The 15,781-nt window shown below is 33.8% G+C and overlaps 1 protein-coding gene across 1 annotated transcript in view; it reads right to left on the bottom strand.

The window, feature by feature from the left end:
* Positions 1–352: 352 nt before the first annotated feature.
* Positions 353–15,781, bottom strand: part of LOC111043578 (mediator of RNA polymerase II transcription subunit 14) — a 43,288-nt gene continuing 27,859 nt past the window's right edge. Inside the window, exons 18-19 of the mRNA XM_039421904.1 lie at positions 10,235–10,441; positions 353–1,356 (exon numbers count right to left, since the gene is read on the bottom strand). Of these exons, the coding sequence (XP_039277838.1) occupies positions 10,277–10,441 (165 nt within the window). The 3' untranslated portion in view covers positions 353–1,356; positions 10,235–10,276. The remainder of the gene's footprint in view (positions 1,357–10,234; positions 10,442–15,781) is intronic.

Raw genomic sequence — 15,781 nt, 5'->3', positions numbered from 1 at the left:
TAAAAACCCTTGAATATTGCAACCCTATAGTTCATGCAAAAAATTCTATTGCATTACATTGCATAATGAATCACTCTGGTACACAATGCACACAATGGTGCATTCACTCTGGTACATGTCTTCAAGAGTTTTAAAATCAGGCAAGTCTCAAAACATTATAGAAATAATTGGCTAGCAAATTGATGAATTCAAGATCATTTAATGAAGACTATAGAAAAAATTGAACAAATTCAGCAGCAGACAGACGGACGTCTGTGTGCTTTGCAACATTTCAACAATTTGGGAGGGACTTTTCCTCAGACTATCTGCATACGTTAAGCAAGAATGCTAATATGGAAACAAACATGAATAATTCAATCAGTATACGTATAACACCTTTAATCATTGGATAAGTTACTTAAAATAAATAATTATTACAGTAACAACTTATAAAGCTACATCTGTTAACATTTAAAACGATAATCAATTAAAATGTGAAATTGAATAGTACATTAATTTATGATCACTTAAATTTACGCAGAAAAAAATATATTTACAAAAATTACGAAGATAATATAATTTATTTAAAAAAAAAATAGTTCAAATAAAAAAAATTTAAACTAAAATTCATTTTTTATAAGGTTAGTTACATTTTTTCAACTTTATATCCAAATTAGTTCCTTAATATCAAGTATCAATTATTCGAATTTCAACAGGAGATTCATGAATTTTGAAATATCATGATTCATGTAAAAATATTGAATTATATAACAAAAAAGGAATATCATATTATTATTTGAAATTTATATTTATTTCATTCATTAAGTATATACAAATATCAATTAATTCTTTACAGATTAATCGATTGCAATAGCTGGTTGAGATTTTTTAATTTAATAGTCTACATTGAGAATTTAATTCATAAAAATAACAAAAAATTAAGATGAAAAGAGACAATGCCTGAACATGAAAGGAATGCTTTGAATCTATAATTAATACAAAATCAAATTCATGAAGAAATGCAATTTCTCATTTATTTCCATCTGTAGAATAATGAGGTTCTCATGATAACCTTCCCAACAACAATTTCCTTTTGGAGCTGCACTAAACTTTTAGTGATGTTGACTTCTAGGAAAAATAAATGATTAAATATTGACCAGTAAATTGAACCTATAATGCTTAAACTAGTGATGTTCAAAATAATACATAATTTTAATATTATATTAAATATAAATCTTCAGCTCTATTGGAAAAATATTTACAGCACTTATTCTCTGAATTTCACCTTCCAGTCCCTGTTGTCCCTTCAAGTCCCAAGAGTTGAGATCAAAAGATGTATCACCTCACACGAATTCCTCAATCGCATAATTACCTTCCCTAGAAAAACAAAATATACAATTCAACTGAGTTGTCCAGATAAATATTCATTATCTACATTTTCATAGCTGTATAATGTAGATTATACTTCTTATAAACGTAATGTATTCCATCAATAAACTGTCAATTCAGGCACAGAATATAAGGAAAATGATGTATAATGATTGAATTGAATAAGTGACAAGGTTACTAAACAATGTTACAAACAATTACTATTAGAAGAATATGTGTTGAGTTGTCTGAATATCATTCAGATGATATTTGTATGATGGTCTGATGGTTATTGATAATAAATTATCATAAAATAGTAATAATAATAAATGAAATTTCAAGTAGAGTGAATGATTTAATAATGGATATGAAGAGTTATAATTTTCTATTGACACATTCTATCCCAAGTGACCTACTAGGACCCAAAAAGTTTATTACAATGTTTTCAATACACCCAGGATGTCTTGGGACTGCAGAAGACACCTTTCACCTTTCCTCTACAATATGTGTATTATTTTTGTAATTTATGTAAAAAGATCGTCGATTGTGAATATTATTTATTATTCACATCATATTAACATTTTCATGGTAATAGTAAAAGTTGTTCCACTTGAAAGCTTATATGCAGTATATTATGGGAGTAGGCGGATGCAGCAGAATCGTTTGAAGCACAACATACAATTGCTTCTCAATGAGGAACTATATAGTCTACTATACTGGAACTCTAGTCTAGTCTACTGGAATTTTCGAATAAGATTGGTTTGGAATCTTCTGTTTTTCTCTAAATGTTTCAGGCTCAAATAATATTATTTAGCCAATAAATACAATAGAACGTCGATAATCCGGACCTCTATAATTCGTAATCCTCTACAATTTGCAGTGGAAGCACGGTCCCTTGAAAAACCTATATATTCGTAGTGAAGCAATGCATTTCTGTCCCCTTGATAATTTGTAGTATAATTTTTTCTAAGATTGCGTCCTAGGGACTCCAAGTTTTGGAGTATAAGACAAGTCAGAAAAATAATTTTACATCAACACTAAGTTTACTCTACATTAAGTAAATCAAACCTAGTCTTCATTTGAAAGGAACTCTTGTATACTATAAAATACTCATAACCACTAATTTGTTGATGATCTTCAAATCATCATTACTTTTAGGGAGTTGTGGTACGGTAACTTCTTATAAAATTTATTTCCAATATAATCTGGTTTTTGATAAAATAGCCTACAATAGGCAATATCCAAATAGTGAGTCACCATATGATAATCTGCTCTGTTTCGTGTATTGTACTAATGCATATTCGAATTTTGGTCTACAACACTCGTTTTCACATTTCAACTTCAAAAATAAAGACAGTCAAATTCTATTCTATAACTTCATACAAAGATGGTACAGTTAAAAAGCAGTTTTTGAATAAAGGCCTACCAGAATCTAACTTATTCACTTTCTCTATACACCTGAGTGCCTTATTTAGAATTTTAAACAACTGTGTGCAAATTTTGTTGAGATGAATCACCCCATAATTGAACGCTGGCTTATCTTCAATCTCTTTAATTCGTAGATTTGTATGCCAGAACTCTTTATTATTCCCTATAATTCTGGATTTTTTCATACACTATAGAAAAGGAAGACAATAAAAGTGTACTCTGCTATCGCTAACTAATTCTCCAGACATGAGGTCATCAACCGGAAATTGCTTCGATGCCAGACGAATTTATTGTTTATTGACAGAGTATTCGGTTCAATTCAGTACAGAGTACAGTATTGGGACGACAGTGTCAAGAATTCGTTAATTAGTTAGTGACTATTAGTTGTTATGAGTCGTGTTGTGCGCTAGTCTACAAGAAATGAATACCATGCAATCAAAAAAATTGAAATCGAACGAAAAAATTGAGTTGATTAAATATTGAAGAATTTGTTAAACATTCTGAACATTTTTCATTTATAATTTTTGAAATCTGTCAATTAATTTTGAAAATTTCAAATTTAAAGTTTATCCATATTATTTCCATTTATTTTTGTGATTGCTCAGATATATTTGGAATGGGATAATTGTTTGATGATTAATTTATTAATATGGTATTGATTAATTATAAAAGATCTGTTTGATTTAGTTAAAAAAAATAAAAAAAAGTACCGCAGTACTTTGGAGAATCGTAGTAAATGTAGAATCAATATGTTCAGATTCATGTAGATATTGACCAAATAACACATATTTGAATGATAAGACATCAGAAATACAGTATCAGAATTTACTCTTTTGCCAGTGTGACAATTTGAGAATGCCAGTGAATTTTAGTCATTTTAGCCGAAATAAATTATGTTCAGTATAGGTCTATTTAGTAGTGTATTTCAATTAATAATGAAGTTAAAGAATCACGACAAATTTCATTCGATTTTCAATGGTTTTTAGAAAGCTTGAAAAAACGATTTGAAAATAGTGGTACTAACATTTTCTTAAAATGGAAATGAATACCAGGATCCTCAACATTCTGATAACGTTATTATGGAACAGTTTTGAGAATGTTTAATTGATGTTTTGATGTTTAACTAGCTGGCCCGGCGAACTTCGTACCGCCAAATAGTTAATGCATCTCATGACAAACTTTAGCTGGATGCACACCTGAGGAGGCGCGATGCGGCATTTTGCATCCAGGTGCTTCTTGCTTATTGGTTTGAATGGAAGCAATCACACACAGTTTGTCAATTGTAGGGGCATTGAAACGTCTTGGGTGTTGTCTGCCAGGTGTCTTATCAGCTCTGATGACAATAATTTTGTGGTAATCAGATGGCATGCGGTCTAGTGCAGTCTTGAATGATGCAATCAATACATTGTGTTGATGGAAAAATATTTGGAGTTGTTCAATATAATTGGCCTTTTTACTGAAGTGTTGTGTGCACAACGCTGATTGACTTGTTTTTCTGAATCGCTCATAAAATAAATTTGCAAAAATTTGTAGTAACTATCTGTCATTGGCAATGAATTGATTCTTTATTGATTGTTTATCACAAATGACAATGTATTGCCAGGTCTTGCAAGACCCATTGCATACTAGCACTACATTATAATGGAAAAAATTAACAATTAACATATTCAGAACAGAAAATAAATATGTAGATGAGAGTACATAACTTTTAGAAACTTTTAGAATGAATTCGGTGATAAATTTGTTCCTAAAATTTGAAAGTAGGCATAAATCTATCCTGAACAATTTTTGTTGCCCCTAATGATGTCATTTGAAAGCAATTGTTGTATTGCTGGATATTTTTCAAAAAATGTTTGGAGTCTGCTCCATTTCCGGAAACCAATGAATAAAGTGGTTCTGGTGGTGGAGTAAATTGAAACAATTGGTCTTGATTACTGGCGCAACCCAATCCGGTTGCTTCATTTCTATACTTATATGCCCCACAGTACTGACACACAATGTTCATTGTGGCAATAGCAACAACAATTGACTAGAGTTATAGTTGAATGCAGCTCGCTGGGAATTGAATGGTATATCTCCTTGCTGCTGATTTTCCCATGCATATAATAAATTTACAGCATTTCGAGATCTATGACCCAAGTCTGGACGTCGTTCGTACCGCGGCATTATTAAGAATTAAAATTTTGTGAATCAGTAGGAAGAAAATTGAAGAACAGATCGATTAATAATGAGTCTGAATAAGTAGCTGTATATATGTGACTAATAACTAAAATATGTAATAACTGTAACGAAAAATTGACTAAACATCAATTAATTCTAAACACCGAAGACAGCACAATTATTCGAGACAAAGCTATGTCTTCAGAGCTTTAGAACATGTAAGTCTTAACCTGAGGGGGACGATGTCAGGATACACCACCGTCAAAGTCAGACACATCCATCCTAGCACTGAAAATCAGTCTTGTTTTGGCGGTGGCAACTTTTGTCGTTCTTGTGCTGAAAAAGAAGTGTCTTGTTTTGGCGGGGCGAGTCCGTGACTAATTTCTCTACCTGGAAAACAGTCTCTGGTTGTCGCTATCAGCTTTTGACGCTTATGTGAGTTAAGCTGACAGAATAGCTTGGAAGTAAACTGGTTTCAATTTTGGCGAAGACTGTACTTTCTTTGAAATATTCTTTTTAGAACTTAGTGTGACTGTAGAAGTGTGGACAATACTCCTGCGTGACATTGTCTCTTATCTCAACCTTATTTAGTTCTATTGCTTCCTCTCTCATTCTCTCTCTCTCTCTCGCTCTCTCTCTATCTCTCTAACTCTCTCTCTTACCCGGTTGTGTGCTAATGCTCTCCTTTCTTCAAAACCCCTCAGGGTTTTGTTATTATTTCATATAATGCTTCAGACATAATTATCTACAACCTATCTTGAATTTGACTTTCCCATGCCTAGATTTGTAAATTTCTTTGTGTCAAAAATATTCATTACTATCAACTCTTGCTTGTAATATTGTGAATTCCCCCATTCCACCGAGTAGGATTGTATAATATAGTTGATGTAGCATCGTACTGGAGGGTTAATGGTTGAATGTGAGAGAGGGCCGGCCGTGCAAAAAAAAAAACTAAAACTGCAATTCAATTAAATCCTCATTTCTTCACTTTCTCACTATAGGCCTATATCCCTCAGAACCACACTCTCTTGTGAAATACACAATCCCCTACACTGAAATAATTTTACTCCTTCAAGTTATGTGCTCCCAACTTGATAATACCGCCCGTTGTTCTCTCAATAATATTTGTTGAACGAACGTTAGCAAGTTCTTACTTTTTACTCAAGTTCAAAGTTGTTGCCAGTCTGTGGGTTTGCTTGTTTGTTTGAATGCACTACAATAACTTTAGAAAGGGTTGATCGATCAGCTTCAAATTTTGAACACGCACTCTTCGAACCTTTTTACAGGTCAAGTTCGTTGAACAACAAAATATTTTACTCACTTCTTCGTCCTTTTTCAGGATATAAAAGTAACATTGAAAGTACTGCATGAGACAAAATAACTTGCTCCTGTGTGTCTGCCTGACTATTATCCTTCAGTAGCATACGCGTAATATTAATGATACAAATTGTGATGGCAGTTGCTATGTCGTTGGTATTATTGATTTAATAAAATTTGAATTCTGATTCTGAATCATTTAACCATACGGAGAAACCTATGAAGTCCTATGGATTCACGTAGGCCTACAGCGTAATATTAATAGGAAAACAGCTTAATGTTCCTTTTCCAAAGATAATATAACAGTGGGCTCCACTGGGATTCTATTCAAATTGAAAAAAAATTCTATAGGTAGCTTCAAAATAATTTTGGTCTGCCATCTTCGTTCCGCCACATTGAATCAAAAATTTTCTATGGGAAGGTTTTAATACAAGATTCGAATAATAAAGAATTTCAAGAGACAATGAATGGTGGAAATCGCTCATAAATATATCAAACCGTTTCAAAGATATTCACATTTTAGTGTTGAAGTTTTTGGATATCTGTGATACAGAAATATTGCTCGCCTAGAACAGGATAGATTATTCATCACATATTCTTATCATTATCGTTCCCTAGCAACCTATTTTAAGCGTTTATATAGTAGCTGCTGAGAGAGATTTATGTGATAAATATACCTGAATAATACTATTAAATACTATATTCGACTAAACAACGAGTGACCCAAATGAAGCGATTCAAATATAAAAAAAAGAAAAATGGGAATGCGAAAAATATTATAATATTTGGAACTCCATAACTTATCATTTAATTAAGAGACATTTATAGGATTAATAATTTATTGAAAAACACTAATAATTTAGCAATATTGCAATAATAGTTTTAATTTTAGATGACTCTCTCCTGGATTATTGAGTTATGTGTTGGATATTCCTCAGTGATTGCTGCATCATCTGAGAAAACTCCGTAAAAGTGATCTCTGTTCGAAATTAACAGAATGCTCAAGTATAGACATTTAGAAGAAAACAAAGATTTCATTTAATGTTCATTGAAATCGACCACATCAGTATTATTTACACGTGAATTACCGGTAGTGTATTGTTAATGTATTAAGATTTGAGAAGATGATATGAGCATCTTATTGGTTTTTCTCTCAATGATTGAAATGAATGGCTAAATTGCTTTTATATAATCATGAAAATATCACAGTTTATTACATTCCAGTACAATTATCTTGTTTCACAATCCATTTCTAAGTAGAGCTCATATGTATCGTAATCTTGCCATACAATTACCAAGTTGATTTCATTCAACTTCAGTGGTGCCATTTCACCAAACTGCTAAGGGGGGGGGTAAAAACCAAGGGGTATTGGGGGGGAGGAATATACCCCCAAAGGATAGAGGGACCTGGGTTTTTCCCCATAAATGTTACATTAGAAGATGTTATTATATGCTTCATTTTTTCCAATTTTATACAAATGTGGTTGAAGTATCAATACAAACATATACATTATTAGTTATTTAATTCAATCATGGAATATTTATTAGAAATATGGGTCTACAGAGAGGCCCTAGAGTAGGAATACACTGAAACAGATTTCTTAAAAATCATGGAAAAAGATAAATTTTTCTTTTACAATGACAATTTCAACAATTTCATTGTGGATCATATTCTAATTGGAAAATAACTTCCAGTTAGAAAGCTGAAGATACATCAAGCTGTTTCCTTAATTCTCAACAACCCTTTACATACATTTTTGATTGTCTGATTGTGCCCTTTCTTTTGCTTTCACTGTGACATCTTGCAACTTGTTAATTCTCACATTGAAATTTATTCAATAACTCACTTATTGTGCTCTGATCAATAAGTGTACCCATTCTGTATTCAAATTATACCACAGAGAAAAATATATTATTTATTACTCTCTACCCATACTTTCAAGGCAATTTTGCTACATTTTTGATACTGTAGAAGGAATTATACTACTGCTGATAAGAAAAGTATTAAATCATTATGAGACTCTGAGGATTCGTGTAGATAGACCCGCATTTTCATTATTTATCTGATCCTTGAGGGGGGCCTAGGCCCCCTAGGCAGCTGATTATAAGTAAAAATTGATATTGATATTTTCATAATACAGTACACCTGAAGAATTGGCAAAGTTTATGGTAAGGGGTGAGGAGGTACTCAGCTCTTCCAACTAACATCGGATTAGTTTTGTGCAGTCTACTATAACAGACGTTCCCATATGGATGTTACTATAGACGTATTTATCATCGTATTCAATTTCTGTTTGTTAGTTTGTTTGTATGTCTGATGGAAATCGAAAACGGCTCTAACGATTTTGATTAAGTTTGAAATATAGAGTTTGTGATACGACAATCATCATTTGGATTAGGACTCATGTTTAGGATAACTCACTGAGGGAACTTAAAAATGATAAGGTACTCTAATAATATTCATCAACCGAGTAGCAGCTGACTGAGAGAGTTTTCCGTCGTCAGTTAAAAACAGTTGATCCAAGAGAGTTTTTCATCGTCAGTTGAAAACAGCTGATCGAAAGAGTTTGCCATTGTCAGTTGAAAACGAGACAGATGTGTCGAGTCACCAATAATCAGCTGCACAAAATAGGAATTATATATAGGACTTATAAAATATATATAGGACTGATAAATAGGAATTATACAGTTACAAGATAAGTCATCGACTGATATTACTACGAAGAGGGATAGAAAAGAGTGATAGGTTTCAGAAATAAAATTGTCAATGGTCTTGTTAAGAATAGCCTACATGTGGGGATTCATCAGAACAATACCATTGTTTGAAAACCAGTCAGCTCTGCGTAGTACAGTCCGTCCAAGAAGTATAACCTGACTGTCTTGTTTTTGAAGTGTCAGAGATTTGATGTGTCTGACTTTGTCGTTTCTGTACGGATGTAAAAGTGTCCGGTTTTGGCGCCTAACGCACACGCCAATTCGAGACTCTTTCAAAACAGTCTTTCCCTGTCGCTGGCGTACGGTGTCGATGGATGAGATAGTCGCTGTCCACTCCTGTCAGGTTCTGGGTGTGTCGGAGGACTAAGGTGGCGCGTACCCAACCTGAGGCCGCACTGCTGGATGGTTACACACAGAACAGTCATTTTGTTTTTAGTCGGGGCCTTTAGAATAAAATACATGGGCAGTTATCGTGCAGCAGACACTCTTGTCTACTATCTGCCTACGGCTGTTGGATGACGCAATGATTATAACATCTTATTTTTATTTCTGTGTGTGGCCAGCTCACAACTTCTCCCATAAGGATTACATGTAAACTTTGAAGGACCGTAGGAAAGAGTCCTGAAGTCGGATTATAAATTTGATAGGCCATAAACCTGAACATAACGAACACAACTAAAAAAAATCAAATTCGGTGCACACATGAAAAAGTTTTTGAATGTCAAAATTTGAGGCTCGATTTTTATTTATATAGATTTTACCTGTCTACTTGGTATATATATTTGTATTCAATATTGAATTAGTACTGCAGAACAGTCTATATTACAATAAATATTTGGTTTTAGAAGTTGTTCAGGAATGGTGAAACGGAGTGATCCGTGGTCTAGTGGATAGAGTGCTTGCGTAGCAGCCAAGAGATCCCCGGTCAAACCCGCTCATTAGCAAACGTTTTTGACCAGATCACTCCCGTGTTATCGGATGGGTACGTTCACTGTCGGTCCCGGCTGAAGTATGACAGTCGTAAGGTCCATTGACGGCTTAAATAATATATTCAGGCGAGGTGGAACATCCGTCAGGGACTCCCCACCAATAAAAGCCATACTAATATTATTATTAATGGTGAAATATGAGCAGCCTCTTTAAGGTTCGATTAAGGTAGCTTAAACGTTTTCAATTCAATTAACGTTTTTTCTATTCTATTGTACATGTGAAGTGAATGTCTGATTCTTAGATAAATAGGTAGCTATAATGGATAGTTGAGTCTTACCATATTGAATTGTGAGAATAATGAGAACGGAAGGGCGTGCTCTCATTGGGGCCCCATCATTGGATGCTGGCCCATGGGGGGCATGCCCATCGGATATCCGCCAGGCCCCCCTGGTTGGCCCACAACACTCATTGGCGAATGCATCATGCCAGGAGACTGCATCTGACCGCTTCCCGGACCGCCCATCATCCCAGGTGACGATACAACCTGTCGACAATAAATCATATATTACCAAACCATTATTTTTGAACAAATCTTTTTGTTTTTGTTTTGACAAATTTTTGGATAATCCCAAAATTTTATTAAGTATTGAAATAATGGAATGCAATTAATTATTATAATACAGAATTGTTGATTTCTGTTTAAATATAACAATGATCCATAAACTAAACACCATCCCCTTATCAACAGAAGATTGCAGTACAGAGCTCAACTCAATAAAATTCTTGGACCAAACTAATGGCTGTGATCCACTACTCATAGACAGAATCCAACAGCAAATGAAAGGAAAAACTCAAAAGCCCAGCACTGAACATAACACTAACATACATAACCTCAAAGTCCAACAGATTAGCAAAGAATTTCAAAAAGGCAGGATTCAATATAGCATTCCAAACAAAAATCAAGATCAAAAACCTACTAACCACAAGAGAACAGAAACAAAACTTATAGGAAAACCCAGGGGTATACAAACTAAACTGTTCAAATTGCCAAAAATACTACCTGGGGCAGAGCGGTCGTTCATTTGAAAAAAAGATTCAAAGAACACATCAACAACCCCGAATCAGCATTTGCTCCCACTTAATAGGAAACAATCACACCTACACAGACATAGCCACAAATTTCAAAATTTTACACATCAGAAACAAAGGGCCTGAACTAAACACCTTGGAACAATTTGAAATATATAAACATACCAAAAGAGACCCCAACAACATCCTTAATGAGCAAACAAACTTCAAATCAAACAGCCTCTTCAACCTCCTATTCAATAACCTACAAATTCAAACATTCCCGCCACCCCCGCCGCCAACCATTCAAAAAATCCCGCCACTCCCACAACCCACGCTGCTTACTAACCATATGTACTCCACAACGGAAGTGTCAACCAGTGTTGATCAAGGGCCTAGTGTCCGAAAGCGCTCCACTAATGTGAGTAGAAGCTAATAGCTTTTATTTATAAATACCTGACTGCTATGTCGTAATTTAATTGTTCAAAAGTGATTATTAACAAGCAATTCGCAATGGAAACAAACATTGAAGAGTATTAATATAACTATTGAAAATTGATGAATGATGATTTTTCAAATCACTCTTCAAACAGGCATTTTCCGGATTTACTCAAAATAGCCAAAGTTAAACCAGTATTCAAAAATGGTGTCAGAAATGATATTAATAATTAGAGGCCTATTTCCATTTTGTCAGCTTTTCCTAAGATTTTTGAGAAATTATTATATAACAGGATTATGAACTATCTGGAGAAATTTGATTTAATATCTTCCTGCCAGAATGGCTTTGTGAGGGGGAAATCTACTTTATCTGCCGCTGTATCGTTCATTGAAGGTATCATAGATAAGGCTGATAAAAGAGATTACGTTATCGGGGTACTATTAGACTTATATTAAATAAAGCATTTGATAGTGTTGATATCAAATCCCTTATCAGTAGGATCTCAAACGTCTGAATAGGAGGTGTTGGGGTAATTTGATCAAGTCTTACTTGACCAACCGCTATCAATATGTTACAATAAATTCTGATACCCAGGTAGCTGATTCAATGCCTCTCAGGGTCACAAGAGGTGTACCACAAGGATCTATTCTGGGACATCTGCTTTTTATGATGTACACCAATGATCTGCAATCATCTGTCCCAGTAGGTGTTGATGTTACTCTGTATGCCGACGATACAACCCTGATGTTTAATGATAAGAGCCTCAATGAACATGAAATAAATGCCAACACTCTTACAAACCTCATTGTTCAATATTATTGTTATTTAAAGCTTTTTCATGTTTCTACGAAAGTTTTAATATCAATCTATCCAAATTTAAAATTGATTGTTTTATCTAATTTATATTATAATCTATATTCTCGGATTGTGGTTTGGTGTAGAAAATTGAAATGAACATAACCTATGTATAATATTTGGACAATTTAAAACTAAATTAGGAAATTGAAAAAGTTTTGGGCAATAGCTTGTTTTTTCTATTCCGATCATTGTATTGTTTGTGCTAGCCTAATAAATGAAAAAATTATAAAGAGTCGTTTTTGTCAGTCATTCCAAATGAGTAAATGTATGCAATTTGGTTTTAAAAATTATTTCTTTGAACCGGTCATTAATATTGGAGACTCAAAGGTAGAAAATGTCACAGACGCAAATCTTCTAGGTCTGGTAATTGATAGAGGCCTTTCGTGGGATGCTCATATTGAAAAACTTTCCAGCCATATAAGTACTAATTTATTTGTCCTGCGAAACATCATACGCTATGTACCCCTAGACACGGGAAGAGCCCTATATTTTGCATTGATTTATTCACACATTTCTTATGGCATTGAACTTTGGGGAGCTACAACTTTGCAGAACATGAATAAAATATTTATTTTGCAGAAAAGGGCAATAAGATACTTAGCAGGTTTAGGCTTTAACCACACTTGCCGAGATGCATTCAGAAATCTTTCAGTTCTCACAGTTCCTTGTATTTTCATTTATAAAGTAATTATATGTTAGTGGTAAAAAATATAAACAACTTGACAACAAATTCAGATGTACACCATCATAATACTAGGCATAGAAATAATATCAGTGTTCAGTATAATAGACTTTCTCTTTATAAGAAAAAGCCCAGTTATATTGGTGTGAAATTATTGAATAGGCTGCCAACTCATTTAAATCCTAGGACGCATTCCTTTAAAACAGACTTACATAGGTTCTTAGTTGATAAGAGATACTATAGTATTGAAGAATTTTTAAATGGAATGTAGTGTGTTCCAATGTTATTTATGTATGCCAATGTAATTTTAATGTATGATTTACATAATAACTTGCCGTGTGAATTATCTTTTATAGAGTTTTTTGACTAAATCTTCCTGACGTTATTCAACTGTATGGAAATTTTCTGTATTATCTATATAATAAGAGAGAGTAGGGTTGCGTTTGTTCGTTTGTTTGCATCAAAACATGTCAACTTGTGGATTGCATACCGGAAAAACGGGAATGATTTAGATCTCCAAATTTTGCACATAGATTCTAAAAATATCAATCTCGTGCACCTGGAAGCCCAAATATCGATTTTCCTTCTAGATTTTTCAGAATTAATGCTCAAACTTCATTCATGCTACCGTATATTAAGTTCCATTTACGTCATAGGCTACATTGTCATTGTTGTAGCCCAGAAGTGTATTTTTTTATGAGGAGGTTTTATAATGCTGTTACAAGACAATTATTTTTGAACGGAGGCGTGTAGCGTAACGGTAAAACGCTCGCTTTCGGTGCGACGGTTCCTCGGTTCGAATCCCGATTCTTCCCAATTTTTTTTGTTCTTAATTTTTTCCCTCGAAACGTATTATTAACAATTATTTATTGAAGGAATTTGTTTTAATTACAATTGAACTGGGATTTTATCAAAAAATTATTTTTTATGTAAAAGTTTGCCACCAGTACAAATGAAATGGACATAGTCTCTTCATGCTGTAGGCCTATCATTGAATTTCATATGAACAACATGAATAGATCACAATAAAATAAGTAATAATTCATATTGATATTCTTCAGTTATAATGTACGGGTGATTCCCATAGGAAATAGCCCGCGTAAGATGATTTCAGCCGAAATAAGTATTTTTTGTTAGGAAGGCCTTGAAAAGGTATTATAATGAAAAATTTGTATTTTGGCTGTAGGACATGATTTTCTATTTTTGGGTATATCCCCCTCCCCCCACTACTAAATTCGAAAATTCCTAAGGAATCCTGTACATAATGAATTGTTCTTTCACGTGATGTATGGTTTTTCATCTATACTAGAAAAATATCCATGTTGTATAGGGTAGAAGTGATAGGTTTGCATAATTATTTTTAAAACCTCTTGAAAAGTACCCCTCTTTTGAAAATTGGTAGAATCCTGCGCGACCACTCAATTTATTGGAAATCTTATTCTCTTTAATTTTGTCGAGAATGATTTTTCTTGAGAAACGCAAGGTTCACGAGATGAAATGGGATAATTGAAAAAAGTCCGAAATTTTGGTGGTTTTGGGGGTGAAGCCGCCCTCTGGTGTGTCAGCAAATTTCAGATTCGAATTCAGCGCCCCAAAATACATATAGAACCGTCGAGAAAAATTCTTTCGGGGCTGTTTTCTGAAAAATGACCATTTGACTGGACTAGCAGTATACAAATACTGTACTAGATGATATTTTTATTTCATTTCAACTGATAAATTTCAATTTAAGCAACATAGCAAACAATACTCCATGTAGGTACTGCCTTGCATAGGTTGGCACTGCACTGAGTTTTTTTGCCCGCTTCAATTCAAACTTTCGGAACCTGGTCGCCTATAGCAAGCTTCAGAACTGTTATCTCTCCTCTTATTATTTGATGTGCTGTATGTAACATGCTAGCTCCACATTCCCTGTATATAAGCCACTTGAGGAATGTTCAAGGGACGTTTCATTTATGAAACATATCCTAGATAACCATTTGATCTTGGAGCATGATATTTTTATTTCATTTCAACTGATAAATTTCAATTTAAGCAACATAGCAAACAATACTCCGTGTAGGTACTGCCTTGCATAGGTTGGCACTGCACTGAGTTTTTTTGGCCGCTTCAATTCAAACTTTCGGAACCTGGTCGCCTATAGCAAGCTTCAGAACTGTTATTTCCTCTTATTATTTGATGTGCTGCATGTAACATGCTAGCTCCACATTCCCTGTATATAAGCCACTTGAGGAATGTTCAAGGGACGTTTCATTTTTGAAACATATCCTACAATACCATTTAATCTTGGAGCACCATAATTTTGGAATTAGTTTTTCGACACAGATCTACCAGTAAATTAATTCACAGCTACTCATGAGTTTTAATAAAATTAATAAATGATTACACAGACAGACAGAATTAATATTTTTTCCAATAAACAAATCACTTTTTTAAAAGACTCCAATTTATTGAACTTAATTTTACTAAGGATAATAACTTTTACTGTGATATAACTTCAGAGGAGATCTGACTGGTTTGATGGTTAATCCAGAACTGATTGCATTATTCTACCACAGAATTCATACAGAAGGGAAAGTCGACCAGAATCATGTTACAAATCCGCCATTCTGAACGGAATTAGATTTAGCCTGTGCCACGAAGAGTGGAAATTATTTAGCACATGGCCAACCTATAGTTACTCTGTGGATTGGCCGTGTTTAGCAGTTTCTTCGGTCTCGAGTTATCAGCTGTTCAGCTTTGTCGACTTGTCAAAGAATTGCAGCTTGTATCAGAATTGATGAAAGTTCTATCAATCAGTGACTACTGAATTATAATGGATCAATGCAGCTCGGAAT

Source organism: Nilaparvata lugens, chromosome 1 (assembly GCF_014356525.2).
Source record: "Nilaparvata lugens isolate BPH chromosome 1, ASM1435652v1, whole genome shotgun sequence".
NCBI lineage: Eukaryota > Metazoa > Arthropoda > Insecta > Hemiptera > Delphacidae > Nilaparvata > Nilaparvata lugens.
This window is presented reverse-complemented; position numbering and strand designations above follow the sequence as displayed.